The sequence below is a fragment of the Drosophila sulfurigaster genome, chromosome 2R, assembly GCF_023558435.1.
Source record: "Drosophila sulfurigaster albostrigata strain 15112-1811.04 chromosome 2R, ASM2355843v2, whole genome shotgun sequence".
Taxonomy (NCBI): domain Eukaryota; kingdom Metazoa; phylum Arthropoda; class Insecta; order Diptera; family Drosophilidae; genus Drosophila; species Drosophila sulfurigaster.
The window spans coordinates 11742048-11755130 of record NC_084882.1 but is presented as its reverse complement, the minus strand read 5'-3'; the positions used below and the strand labels follow the sequence as shown (position 1 = coordinate 11755130).

The 13083-nt window shown below is 41.4% G+C and overlaps 6 protein-coding genes across 6 annotated transcripts; 3 read left to right on the top strand and 3 right to left on the bottom strand.

Moving 5' to 3' along the window:
• Positions 1-5: 5 nt before the first annotated feature.
• Positions 6-2597, top strand: LOC133839486 (splicing factor 3B subunit 5). Its single transcript, XM_062271076.1, has 2 exons — positions 6-663; positions 2306-2597. The coding sequence occupies exon 1, from the start codon at positions 97-99 to the stop codon at positions 352-354; it is 258 nt and encodes an 85-aa protein (XP_062127060.1). The 5' UTR covers positions 6-96; the 3' UTR covers positions 355-663; positions 2306-2597.
• Positions 2598-2608: 11 nt separating this feature from the next.
• Positions 2609-5993, top strand: LOC133839473 (E3 ubiquitin-protein ligase Kcmf1). The gene is given in 7 exon segments (XM_062271061.1): positions 2609-2624; positions 2694-2716; positions 2718-3116; positions 3838-4098; positions 4233-4496; positions 4563-4807; positions 4879-5993. Coding segments are annotated over 7 exon segments (1836 nt in total). The 3' UTR covers positions 5507-5993.
• LOC133839475 (uncharacterized) lies at positions 5503-7803 on the bottom strand. The gene is made up of 3 exons (XM_062271063.1): positions 7615-7803; positions 7368-7559; positions 5503-7310 (listed from the first exon to the last, which is right to left on the bottom strand). The coding sequence occupies exons 1-3, from the start codon at positions 7666-7668 to the stop codon at positions 6291-6293; spliced, it is 1266 nt and encodes a 421-aa protein (XP_062127047.1). The 5' UTR covers positions 7669-7803; the 3' UTR covers positions 5503-6290.
• A 134-nt stretch (positions 7804-7937) lies between these two features.
• On the bottom strand, positions 7938-10069 carry LOC133839476 (E3 ubiquitin-protein ligase Iruka). Its single transcript, XM_062271064.1, has 2 exons — positions 9755-10069; positions 7938-9684 (listed from the first exon to the last, which is right to left on the bottom strand). The coding sequence occupies exon 2, from the start codon at positions 9632-9634 to the stop codon at positions 8486-8488; it is 1149 nt and encodes a 382-aa protein (XP_062127048.1). The 5' UTR covers positions 9635-9684; positions 9755-10069; the 3' UTR covers positions 7938-8485.
• Positions 10070-10259: 190 nt separating this feature from the next.
• On the top strand, positions 10260-11117 carry LOC133839484 (proteasome subunit beta type-3). Its single transcript, XM_062271073.1, has one exon. The coding sequence runs from the start codon at positions 10447-10449 to the stop codon at positions 11062-11064; it is 618 nt and encodes a 205-aa protein (XP_062127057.1). The 5' UTR covers positions 10260-10446; the 3' UTR covers positions 11065-11117.
• Positions 10411-12371, bottom strand: LOC133839477 (MYG1 protein C27H6.8). Its single transcript, XM_062271065.1, has 2 exons — positions 11943-12371; positions 10411-11882 (listed from the first exon to the last, which is right to left on the bottom strand). Exons 1-2 carry the CDS (start codon positions 12335-12337, stop codon positions 11138-11140), a joined length of 1140 nt encoding a protein of 379 aa, XP_062127049.1. The 5' UTR covers positions 12338-12371; the 3' UTR covers positions 10411-11137.
• Between the last annotated feature and the right edge of the window lie 712 nt (positions 12372-13083).

Below are 13083 nucleotides of genomic sequence, written 5' to 3'. Positions count from 1 at the left end.
AACAATTTATATTACGGTCACATTGATAGTCACCACCAAAACATAAACTCGCTTTATCAATCCACTGTGAAATAAAAAAATATATTTTTAACTAAAATGGGTGAACGCTATAACATACACAGTCAATTGGAGCATCTGCAGAGCAAGTACATTGGCACAGGACACGCAGATACTACAAAATTCGAGTGGTTAACCAATCAACACCGCGACTCATTGGCCAGCTACATGGGGCACTACGACATGTTGAATTACTTCGCCATAGCTGAGAATGAATCGAAGGCTCGAGTGCGATTTAATCTAATGGAACGCATGCTGCAACCTTGTGGACCGCCACCAGAAAAACTAGAAGATTAATAACGAAAAATATTAAAAAAAATTTACATACAAAATGCTGTTTATTTTCTTAGAGATGGGATGACAGAGTTCGGCTTTTACGATGATTTTGGTATTTTTTTATTATTGGCGTATATATTGCGACCTAAACTAGTTGTTTTTAAAACTCGATTAGTGGTCACATTGCTTGTGGCTCTGCCGAGTGCAGTCGGGGAAAGCTTTTAAACTCGATATAACTTATTTTCGTTTTAATTATATATTAATTTGAGCACTAGTGATTTATTTAAATATTAAATAATAAATCAAATGCTGAAGCACAACCAATAACATGTACGTGTTCCAAGAATTCCGCTGTGTGGTAATAAAAAGTTTTATCGGAACTTGCCTGTAAAATAACGTGCAAAGAAAAAGTACATATGTACATACATGCGTCAATATGTATTGCGATTTTGCTATAAAAAGTGCAATAAGAGGAACAAAAAAAAAACTAAGCATCTTATTTTTATTTGGTCATGAAGAAAATTGATGGCGAACAAAGATTTCAGCTGAAATCGCTTTCAAATGCGTAGATTGTGTATATATATGTATGTACATTCTACATACAACTGTGATACATACACTCATTTACATATAAAGATGAATGTGCCATAATTACGCGCCGATGAATGCAGCACAAAACTCAAAAAGCTTCAAAATAGTGTCATGTAATTAACAATGATTTTCCCCACGGCCTAAACAATTAAACCAAAAACCTAATGCGTGTTTGTAAACTACATTGTTGTTCAATAAACCATTTCAGCAAAAATAAAAATTGCACATGCACCAATAATGCATTAGAGCCCACCACCCCCTGCCATAAATGTAAATGTGGTGCACACACATTGCAAGTCATCCGAATAGGTGAAGTGCTTTTATCAGCTGCAAATCAGCTTGTCAGCCCTATCCGCCTTTAGTTCACAATACCTATTTTAGTGACCAGCACTGTGTGCGAGAGCAATTGCAAAAAAAGCTTTGGCCATTTAGATTTAGCGTTGCCATCTGATAGTAATATGTGTGGCAACGCCGGAATGAAAGGCTGATTCCATAGCACACATATTTCGCATCGAATCAAATAAATACGTATAAAAAAAAGTGAAGTGTGAAGTGTACAAATTGTTTATAAACATTTAGTTTATATAAGCCGCATGGTAGCATCTGGTGTATAACAAGTATGTGCATTTATATTTTATTATTGCAAATCTTTTTGGCAAGTATGGCAGCACTTCGCATCGAATTGGTTATTGAGTAAGACGAGGATGGTGGGGAACGGAGACAGACATACAAAAGCACACGACGACGACAGCGACGACGACGGACGGGTCGAATGAGTTGAAAATTTTCGCGAAACGAAAAAGTTAAAAATAAATGGTTACTGTGCTTGCATAAAATATGTAATATATTGTGCTATTATAATATTGTTGTGCACTGTGTTTATGCATTTTGCATTTAATACTCACCATTTTCCCATTGCATTGCATTGAAAAAAAATATTCTTTGCTCTGCTTCTGCTCTCAAAATCAAGCTTGTGTTGGTGTGTGCGCTGTCAATAAAAGGCGCAAGCATAAGGAGGAGGTGGTGGGGAAGTGTGTGTGTGTGTGTGCGATTTATACCTTTTGCCTGTTTCTATTCATTTCACATTTTCGGACGACAAACGCGAAAGGTAACACCAAAGAGAAAGAACCGTAATCGTTTCGTTGTCTTCTGTGGTGAGCTTTGGCAAAGAAAGAAAAGCGAAAAGAAAAAGACAATAAAAAAAACGTTGCATCTGCGAGGGCGGGCTGCGCTTGGGAGTGTGTGTGTAGATTTATAAATTTGTGTGTTTGTGTGTATGTGTGTTAGGTTTGTTACTTAATTTCGCCGTTTTCTTCTTTGTTGTCATCTGTTTACACTCGTTGACAGTGAATATCTTTCTTATTTTTTTTTTTTAACCCAGCTCTCGTTTTGGATTATACAAATGTGTACATAAAAAAGTAATTCTCTCAACTATACAAATCGAATAAATACCGTGAAAAGCTCAGCCCCGAAAGTTTATTGAAAATCAACAATAAAAATCCAAAAGGAAAAAAACGAAGAAAAAGAAATCATCATCAACCAACAGCAGCGTCGTCGACGGCAGATAGATTGCTCCTGAAGAAGAAGAAGAAGAGGGGAAACGGAGCCTATCGAGTGGACGTGAAGACGTAGCTGCTGCCTCTGCTGCTGCTTCTGCCGCTGCCGCTGTCGCTGCTGCTAAATAATGAGTCGTCATGAAGGTAATTAACAATTTCCAATTACATATCTGCCCTATATATACATTTATATATATATATTTATATAATAAGGTGTGAGCTGCGATTCATGTCTAAAAAAGCAACTTCAATGGACGGCGATACAAGTGCTTAATCTGCTATGATTATGATCTATGCGCCGATTGCTATGAGGATGGCGTCACATCCACTCGACATCTGGTCGAGCATCCCATGCAATGCATTCTCACCCGTTCCGATATCGAATTGTATTTTGGCGGCGAAATGCTAACAACGGATCAGCCGCAATCCTTTACGTGTCCTTATTGCAAAAAGATGGGCTTCAGCGATGCCACATTGCTGGAGCATGTGTCCGCTGAGCACACGGAGACCAGTCTTGAGGTCGTCTGTCCTGTGTGCGCCGGTTTGCCAGGCGGGGAGCCGAATCTAGTCACAGATGACTTTGCCGGTCATCTCACATTGGAGCATCGGCAACCACGCGAGTTAATATCCTTTTTGATATCCTTTCTGAAACACATCGATCAAACGAACATTTAATTTCTATTTCATTTTAATTTTAATACCAAGAATTCGTAATTCATTCATCATTAACATTCATTAGGGAAAAAAATAATTATTTCTCGAATTGAATTTGAATAGTAATTTGACAACCGAAATCGAACTGTTTTACACAGAATTGAGTTTTTAAACAGAGTTCATAAAAATATTTATTAAGAATTCATGTCGATTAAGAATATGAATAATGCTTTCTAAATTCATGACAAATCAAACTGAATCTAAATATTATGAATTTCTGTTGACTATATCTAGAATTCGACTGATCAACAGATTGTAAATTATTTCAGTAAGCTTGGAAAAGCTTTTACAAAATGCTCTGCTCTTTTTACCTTATATTATTAGTGAAGTTTTCTTTAAAATTATCTGAAATTGATTTTTTAATTATTTTCAATTTTCGTATTTTTGCATAATTTGTAATTGATTTCAGAGAATATTTATTTCGTTTGATTTGATCATTTAATCATTTATTTACTTGGTATTTGATGCACAAATTACCTTAATCTTTCTCTCTCGAGTACTTGCAATTATTTTCGTTACTGTGAAGCTTTGCAAGCACAGAGAGAGTAGATCAAGCTTTTTGACGATTGAGAGCGTGTTGCACGTTAACAAAAACAAAATGCCTATTTCGGGTGTATGGATTGCCTTAACCTTTAGACAATACGATGAGCCGTCGGCTATACGACATGGCGGTGGAGTGCGTCGCATTCCAGGACGCACATTGGGCGGACCGCGGACACGGCGATCCAATATGCACTTTAGCTCATCGAGCGGACTGTCGGCCTTGTCGCCGTCGGGTCGCGAATCTGTCGATCCCATTGCGGAGCTGCTCTCACAGCTGTCCGGCGTCAGACGTGGCGGACCCCCAACATCGCAATTGCAACAATTGCAGATGCAAATGCAAATGGATCGACAGCAGGCAACGGTAAGCAAAGCGATAATTGTTTGTTTTTATGATCTTGTCTATATATATCTACACGTGTATGCATATGTGTGTTGCGCTCTGTGTATATAAGGGAACGATTTTACAATTTGTATTTAACGCTTTCATTATTTTAGGCATCGCGCCAAATTGATCGGCTGCCAAGACGCACGCATCCCATAGTCTCAACATCGAATTCTAATGCCACCATGGCCGAGGTGATCAGCGGAAGCGGCAGCGGTGCAGTTGGCAATGGCGCAGGTAGCGGTGCCAGTGGTGTGAGCGGACATCCCAACCTGCGCACCAGCGAATGGCCGGTGGGCACAAGCTTTGCATCGACCAGCAGCCATCAGCAGACGCAGTCGAGCAGCCTGGCCGCCAATACACTCAACGCCAGAGAAGTAGCTTATACAAATTTCCAACCTATTTTAGAATTTATTAATCATCATGCATTTCACATTGTACAGGCGGTGGGCAACAGTTGCATCAGCAGTGGCAGCGGTGGCAGCAGCAATGCTTTGGGCATTAGTGTCGGCACTGGCGGCACCTCAACGGTCAATGGCAGCGGCAACAGCGGTGCCATGGCTAGCCAAGCTGTTGGCCAAGCTGCAGCTGGCGAGTCATCGCAGTCCCAGTACTTGCTGGCCAAATTTATGCAGCCCACGCTGACAGATGCCGAGTGGGCGGATGTTGAGCGCAAACGCGCCGATCGGTAGGAAACAGAATTTACCTTCTCATTGATTGATCTAATATCTAATTGATGTACTTTGTGTTGTTCGATAGCTCCACGTTTGTGCAGTCGCTGCTTCTATCGCTGCTTTGCACGGAGGAGTTGGACTTGAATGCGGTCAGCGATGATGGCGATTGTTTGGCCAAGAGTGATAATGTAAATAAGGAGCAAAATAATGGCGACAGCCAAAAGCAACATCAGCAGCAGCAGGAGGAACAGGATACGCTGCTCAATAACAATGCTGACGAACAGCAGCAACAGCAACAACAGCCGCAGCAGCAGCAGCAACGTGCTGTGGTACGACAGGTGAATCAAATGCAACAGACCTCGCCGGAGGATTTCGTATGCGACGAATATCGCTACAAAAACAAAAAGGCCAACAATACAGCAGCAACAACACAAACGAGCGCTGGCACAGCAGCAACTGGCGGTGGCGGTGGCGTCGGAGGAGGGGGAGGTGTTGGTGGAGGCATTGCAGCGGCAGCAGCCAGTGCAGCTGGTGCTGGCGGCAGGCCAACAGCAGCTGATCGAGGTGGCATCGAAAGACGAGGCCGAGCACAGCCAGCAGAGACTGCCACGGGTTCACAGCAGCAGCAACTGCAGCAGCAGCAGCAGCAACAAAAATACAAACAAAATGCAAATGCGGCGTCAAACACAAATCAAATACCCGATACTAGGTAGTGTCTCTGTGACTATACAGCGGCAACATTAATCACAGCAACCACATCAACAATAACAAGAACAACAGCAAGACGTAGATGCTGCAAACTAAAGAGCGAAGCAGAAATATGTCGAACACAATCAACAACAGCAAAAGGAACACAACACCAACCACGACAACAACAACAACAACTACAATATCATATTATCCACCAATGTCAGAATAGCAGCATCAACAACAACAACCAACAACAACACAGCCGTAAGAATAACAACAAGAACCACAACATCAACAAAAGTAGCAGCAGCCGCCAATCGCAGCAGCAGCAGCAGCCGCAATTTCGTCAAAAACTATATTATATGTATCGTTTATTAAATATATTAAAATTTATATAATTATAAAAAAACAAAACAAAAAAAAAACATGAACAGAGAAATGTGCAGAAAGCAAAATTTATTGTAATCATTGAATTAATTATAATTTAAACAAACAAAAAATGATAAATAATCGCTAGTGTTCAATTGATGTAGCTCAAGCAATTCGAATCCAATTAATTTATTTCTGTCCGCACACACGCATACAGATCGGCATGAATTATTAAACTATATATATTTTAATTCTACTTAATGTGAGAGCAACTCTTAAGAGATCATAATCTTTGAATCGTTAGTCGATTCTTTGATATACTTAAATAGTGTATTGCTTTTTCATTATCATTCATTTCAATACTTTTCAATAAGGTACACAAGATAATTGAATATTTTGTAGGGGTTAAAAAAAATCTGCAAAAGTTTTATGTGCTTTTCAACTCTCGAATCGTTCCACGAACACTGACGGCAATAACTCCAAGTCCATCTCGCATTGAACTCCTCTGGGCTGAATGCAAAACAATTGTTCAACGGCCTGCTTCACTTGACGCTCACTGCTATAAGGATTGATCAGGACAATATTATTGGCCAGCATTTTAGCCAACTTCTTGAACAGAAATCTATTGGCTATTAGACCCTCTTGCAGTGGACGCATTAAATGATGCACGATCCATGGGCGTATTCGCAATATACAGCTGGCCAGCAGGACTTCATCGACCAGATCAATGCTTGGACTAGATATCTCGGTGGCAAACTCATCATCGCTATCCTCGCCAAACAACATATGAAACTTGTAGCGCAATGCATCCTCGCAGCGCCAATCCGCGTCCAGCAGTCGCACCAAGCACGCATTGAGGCGACGTCGTTGTGCATACAATTCACATGGCCAGCGACTGTGCCGCAAGTCCACTTGCTGGTTATTGATGTGTGCTGGCAGTGGCAACGTATAATCCGGCGATGTTGTTGGCTTCTCTTGGGGTGTTGCCGCCTCCTTGAACTCCTTGAGTTCATCTGTATTCGCTTCTATTTCAATGCCAAACAAAGCATTCAAATCCGTTGGTTCGTCATCAAAGAGTTTGGCTAGCTCCTGAGAAACTGTATCCTCGATGCTGGACGCTGGCGATGCCATCGGTTGCTGTCCATTGACTTGCAACTCTGATTGCTGCTGCTGTTGTTTTGTTTCGTGCTCGGCAAGTCGACTCTGAAACAAATCGATTTTTTGGCACAGCGTGTAGCTTGTATAAATGTCATCTTCATTGTGCTCGCCATCGCCATTTGGCATGCCCTCGATTAATGCTGCTGTCTGCGTTGATTTGTCCACAAACTGTTCACGACTCTTCATTGCCGCATCCTTCACATCTTCGTCGTTGTCTTGCTCAATTTGTTGTCGCTGCATGTGCTCGAAGAGCGCATCCGCCAAGCGACATTCCTGTGTATTGCGCCGCACAGCGGCTATCTGAAAATAAAGTATGCTGATTAGACTTGCCTCTGCCATTAGTTCAACTTTTCTTACCATCTTGACCATGGCGCGTTGATAGAGTTGCGCTGCTTGACAGGCTTTAATGGCGCGAGTTTCCAGTGTCTTTAGGCTGTGTTCGATGCAGGACCAAGCAGAGGACTTGTGATGATTCCTGGAGGCGGAGGACCACACACACACATTCTCTTCCAACTGACGCTCCAGATATCGCACATATTGATCGCGCACCTGGGCCAAAATTATAATTTATTTAAATTCGCATTTTTTTTTTTGAGTGCCTTACCACATCGGTGAGCAAAACAATGTCGCTGTTGTTGCTGCCGATTGCCGTTGTCATTCTCTTAGCTTTTTATTTTACTAATCGCTTTGCTAGAGCATTTTATTAGAGTTTTTAAACAATTAAGTTAACTTAAAAGTTGCGCCTTTTGCACAAAACAACAACGCTACGCGCTGTCAATGAAAAAAGTGTTATTGCGGCGTTGCCACACAGTTGCAATTGCTCACATTCGTCGTTGTACGATTTACATACCATAAAGTCACCCTTTTGTACCATTTCTTACTTCAAAATATTTTGTACATCTGCTAAACTTGAATTAAAAGCAAAACTAATTATTGATTTGATTTATTAAATAATGTTGATAATAGTATTGTTTTTTTTTTATGTTTCAATGCCACGAAACCGTGTTTTATAAAATAGTTTTATAACTAGCATCTAGTTGCAAATTTGTTTCATATGTTAGTTTATAATTATTTGCATACAAAACAATTTGTTGTTTTTCAATTAAGCGCAATTACAATACATGTTTCCCTATTTCAAATTTGTAGTACAATAAATAGAATTGAAGTTATTTTATACAGACATACTTTTTATAATATCATATAATCGTATTATTACGCTTACAAAAGTTTCTTTTGTTTTTTTTTTTATTGAAGAGCAAAATGAAATTGCAACAATTTATAAATATTGTTTACCAGCCCTTTGGGTGTGAAGAACAACAACAAAAGAAAAGCGTGACTACATTTTATAGTATTTTTTTTTTTTTTGTGTTATGTTAAATTTGATAAATATTTTCGCGTTCGCTTATAATTTTGAATATCAGAAGAAGCGATCAAATGATACGCTTCAAGTCCATCCGTTTGTCCAATGTCCTCAATTAGTCCAAAAACATATTGTCATCATCAAAGGTGAACACGTTGTTGCGAGAAGTGTTTGCTGTTGTTGAATCTGACGATTGTTGTGTCGACGACTGTGTTGTCTGTGCTGTTTGACTAGATGCATTATTGGCTGTTGCCGTTCGCGGTGTGTTGCCAGCGCCTCCAGCTCCAGAGGCATTTTCGTTAACAAAACGATTGAGCAGCACAAAATCCTCGTCGACATCAACATCGTCGTTGTCATCGTCGTTGGCCAAAGATTTGCGGCAGATGGGGCAAGTGCTGTGTAGATTCAGCCATGGCACAATACAATTCTCATGATACAGATGCGAGCATGGCAGTTTGCGCACAGTCTCATCCAGCTTGAAATCATCCCAGCACACGGAGCATTGCATTTTGCGTTCCACTTCCTCTGCGCTTATCTTAACATTCGGTATTTCGTTGATGCGCTGCGATGAGAGCGGAGGCGGTCCCGATGTCTCCATTTGATTGAGCATCTGTGTCACGATCGTATCGAGTCCCTCGCGTCCCCACGCATAATCCCCCGGATTGCCCATGAAGAACATGTGCGAATTGCCACCGCCGCCAACGCTAACACCACCACCGCCTCCCGGACCAGTCACTATCTCTGCTGTGGCGCCGGCCAGTGGCAAACTCTGCAGAAAGTCGAACAGCACATTGTCTAAACGATCCAAATTCGCTGGCCGCACACGTCCTCCTGCAATGTTGCCGCCAGCTATATTTGGGGCGCCGCCCATACTGCCAACGCCTCCGGCGCCCGGGCCACCCAAGTGCATGACACTGGTGTGACGACGATTTGGCTCAATGGTTATTTCCAAATTAGGCACATTTCGCATGCTTAGCAGCGATACAATATCATTCCGCAACGACTCCACATTAATCAAGCCGCTGCCACCGGCGCCGCCACTGTTGTTGCCCGAAGAACTGGAGCCGGTCTCGTTACTGGTTGACGCATTGCTGCTAGACGCTGTCAACTCGGGTGCATTTGCGGGCAACTCCTCTACGAAACCATTGGAGCACAAGGGACAAGTGAAGTCGGTGTTGGGAATGTTGATCTCCACATTACACATGTGACAGAAGAAACGTTTGGGCGCTGTGGGGCGCTCTTCAACAACCATTGCCTCGGCCATTTTGTCACAGTTGTTGTTGTGTGTCACTTGGATCTGCGGTTCTTTATGCACTTTGCAAATTTCACAAATTCTTATTTGTTGTTGTGCAAGCTTTTTATTTTGAGTAATGAGTCGGCTTACCTATCGCTCGCTCAAATAATGTTCTGTTGTTGTCCAAGTTGTAAGTGTTTGTTTGCAGCTCGACTATTGGGATTTAGTTGTGCACATCAATGGTTTATTCGAACATTGGGTAGTGTTTTTAATGTAGAATTTTAGCAATTTTAAGAGGACATCGTGCTGCTTGCTGCTGCTGCTATTGATACTCGATTGACAGTCGCCGATATATTTCGATAACAGTTCGTCACGATAACAGCAGTTCCAAAACGAACATTTTATTTTAAAAATTTTCAAATTATTTATATTAAATTAAACTAAGTCTAATATTTTGTAGAATACTACTGTTACACGTAATTTAAATAATTAGGGTGAAAGTATTGTAAAATACAAAAATTTCAAATGAAATATTTAGAGCACTTAACAGAATAAAATTGAAAAACTATTGTTTGTTTCGATGTGTGGCTTAATTTTCAGTTCTACTGTTGTCAAAAATTAGAAAAATTGAACAATATCAAAAAATATACATTTCTCGATAGCTTTTGCACTGTGTGACCGTTTGGTTATAAAATTATTCGTTTAGCATACTTTGTCAACGAGCTATCTGGCAACTCTGACTGATTCTGGCAGAAACAAAAAGTCATCATCGCAGCGGCGTTTAGCATTTATTTTTGCAACTCTCATTCACTTAAAAGTAAACTTAATAAAACAATTTCAGAATGTCGATTTTGGCATATAACGGTGGTTGCGTCGTCGCCATGCGCGGCAAGGACTGTGTGGCTATTGCAACGGATCATCGCTTCGGTGTTCAAGCACAAACCATCTCCACAGACTTCAAGAAAGTGTTTCACATTGCACCTCGTATGTTTTTGGGATTAACTGGACTGCAGACCGATATATTGACAGTACGCGATCGACTGATGTTCCGAAAGAACATCTATGAGACCAAGGAAAACCGCGAGATGGCACCCAAACCCTTCTCCGCGATGTTGTCCAATTTCCTCTACGAGCATCGCTTTGGTCCGTACTTCATTGAGCCGGTTGTGGCGGGTTTGGATCCCAAGACCCTGAAGCCGTTCATCTGCAACATGGATCTGATTGGCTGCCCCAATGAGCCTGATGATTTTGTGGTCGCTGGCACCTGTGCCGAGCAGTTGTATGGAATGTGCGAGACTCTGTGGCGCCCAGATCTGGAGCCGGATCAGCTGTTCGAAGTCATAGCTCAGTCGATGGTCAATGCCTTTGATAGGGATGCCATGAGCGGTTGGGGAGCTACTGTTTACATTATTGAGGCGGATAAGATTACGGAGCGTGCGCTTAAAACACGCATGGATTAAGCAGTTTTTGTAATTAACTAATTAGAAGGCAAATAAAATTTGTAAACGAGGGATTTATTTGCATTTTTATATTTTAATTCTCGACGAACTCTATGCTTTTGGTGGCCATGGCCAAGGCAGCCTCTTGGGTCTTGGCACCGCCAATGAAGCCTGTGTGATGCACAAATACCAGATCTTTAATTCCCGCCAGCTCAGACAATTCGTCGTCGCGAAGACCACGCCATGGTGTGGGCAAAAACTTGCGACCCACAAAGCTGCTGGGTGTCAGAGGCACCCCCGCAACACGCCAACTTGAGCCATCATTGAATACAACCAACTTGGGCACGCCTTCAACTTGATATTCCTTCTCCAGATCGACCAAATGCGCCTTCCAGGGGCAGAACTTATCCAGCAATAGAATTTCACCGCTGGGATACACAGTTTTTGCCTGTTCCAGTGCAGCTCGCACATGATCGCGTGCTGCAATCCAGGAGCAGGCCACTTCTAGCACATTCTCCACCAGCTCCTTACCCGCCACGGCCATTGCTTGGTGGAAACGTTGATCTTGATCGGCGCTGCGATTTGATTCCTGCCACGATGGATTCAGTTTACCAACGCGGGCCGAGAGGTGAGTGGAGATCTTGTAGCGTGGTTCACCGCCCTCAAACATGGGGACACCATTGTCAATGGCATCCAGTTCGCTGATGAAATTGCGATAGATTTGCAGAAAGGCGAGTTTCAGATTTTGTGGCGATAACTGCAGGTTACGCTCACGTTGCAAAATGCTTTGAATCACACGCTCGCCATAGTAGCAATAAACGAGACCAGCGCTGCTCAGTCTGTAAGTCATTAAATTAGTATTAGCAACCATTCATTAAAGACCATAAAAATGTGCTTACCTAATATCGAATTTCTCTTCGAACTCGGGTCGCAATGTGCTGAATGTATCCTTGAATGTTAGCTGGTGATGATCGTACCATTTCTTGCCGTGATCGAATTCACTGCCTACATCCACAATGATCTCACATTTCTCTCGCAATGCTTTGTCGTCACGACTACGAAAGATCTCAGAGTTCTCATATTCCGGCAATTGTTTCAGCATAAAACAGGCAACCACCTCGTCGCAGTGAAATGTGCCGTTGTGAGTGCCAATTGTGGGTGGTGTGCTGCGTTTTGCGGGCGTTGATTCTTCACTTACTTCACTCATATTGCTCTGATATTGTCTAAGTTGATTAACTCTTAGGAACTCTTTGTGTAGTTTTGGTAAAAAACGCGGCAAAAACCGTGTTACCATTTCTCAGTGCTTACACACTTGTAACGTGCAGTGTGTTCAGTGTGACCACATGGAATACGTTTTAAATTTAATTAATTAATTTATCAAAGAAACTTGGGTTACAAAAAGTTTAAAAACAATGCAAAAATTCTATTTTAAAACAAAAACTATGTTACCAGTGTTTATACTCCTTCAACGTGCAGTAGGATTCAGGGTTACCACATACATAAGTTGCGTGTAGGCGCGAACGTTTAAAAATTTGGTGTATATTGTTGTGTATTAAGTTGTTATAGTTTGGTTATCTAAATTAAAAAAAAAAATAAAATGTTGCGAGTCCGAAAAAGGCAAGGCACATGAATGTTGTGTTGGTATGTGTGTGTTGGTATAAATTCTAGTTTATCTTTTTGAAAAATCATCAATTATATTGAAGTTAAATTGGACTTCAAAACTGTACAGTTGGATGTGTACACGAGCCTTCGTCTCTTTTGCAACACTGCAAGCTGTGTGTACATACGCGTTAAAACAATATTGTATGTTTTTTAATAAGGAGACACTGTATGGCGCCAAATATAAAACCGCATTCAAATATTGAACTGTCTTTGTATTTAGATTTAAAATAGCATGATCTATGAACATGCTTTTGTAAATTACCTCTAAGAAAATGTGTCACGCTAAACGACGTCACAAAACACCCTCTCGACGACGCAATACGTGCGTTTGTATTGGCCAGTGTAATTAACAGTTTGTGTCTAATTGGTTATACACAA

Coding starts and splice junctions, on each gene's coding strand:
- LOC133839476 (XM_062271064.1), bottom strand. CDS start 9,634: ATGGCCGAGGCAATGGTTGTTGAAGAGCGCCCCACAGCGCCCAAACGT.
- LOC133839475 (XM_062271063.1), bottom strand. CDS start 7,668: ATGACAACGGCAATCGGCAGCAACAACAGCGACATTGTTTTGCTCACC. Junction 7,560..7,614: donor TTGTTTTGCTCACCGATGTG/GTAAGGCACTCA, acceptor ATTTTGGCCCAG/GTGCGCGATCAATATGTGCG. Junction 7,311..7,367: donor AACGCGCCATGGTCAAGATG/GTAAGAAAAGTT, acceptor CTTTATTTTCAG/ATAGCCGCTGTGCGGCGCAA.
- LOC133839484 (XM_062271073.1), top strand. CDS start 10,447: ATGTCGATTTTGGCATATAACGGTGGTTGCGTCGTCGCCATGCGCGGC.
- LOC133839477 (XM_062271065.1), bottom strand. CDS start 12,337: ATGGTAACACGGTTTTTGCCGCGTTTTTTACCAAAACTACACAAAGAG. Junction 11,883..11,942: donor GAAGAGAAATTCGATATTAG/GTAAGCACATTT, acceptor AATGACTTACAG/ACTGAGCAGCGCTGGTCTCG.
- LOC133839486 (XM_062271076.1), top strand. CDS start 97: ATGGGTGAACGCTATAACATACACAGTCAATTGGAGCATCTGCAGAGC.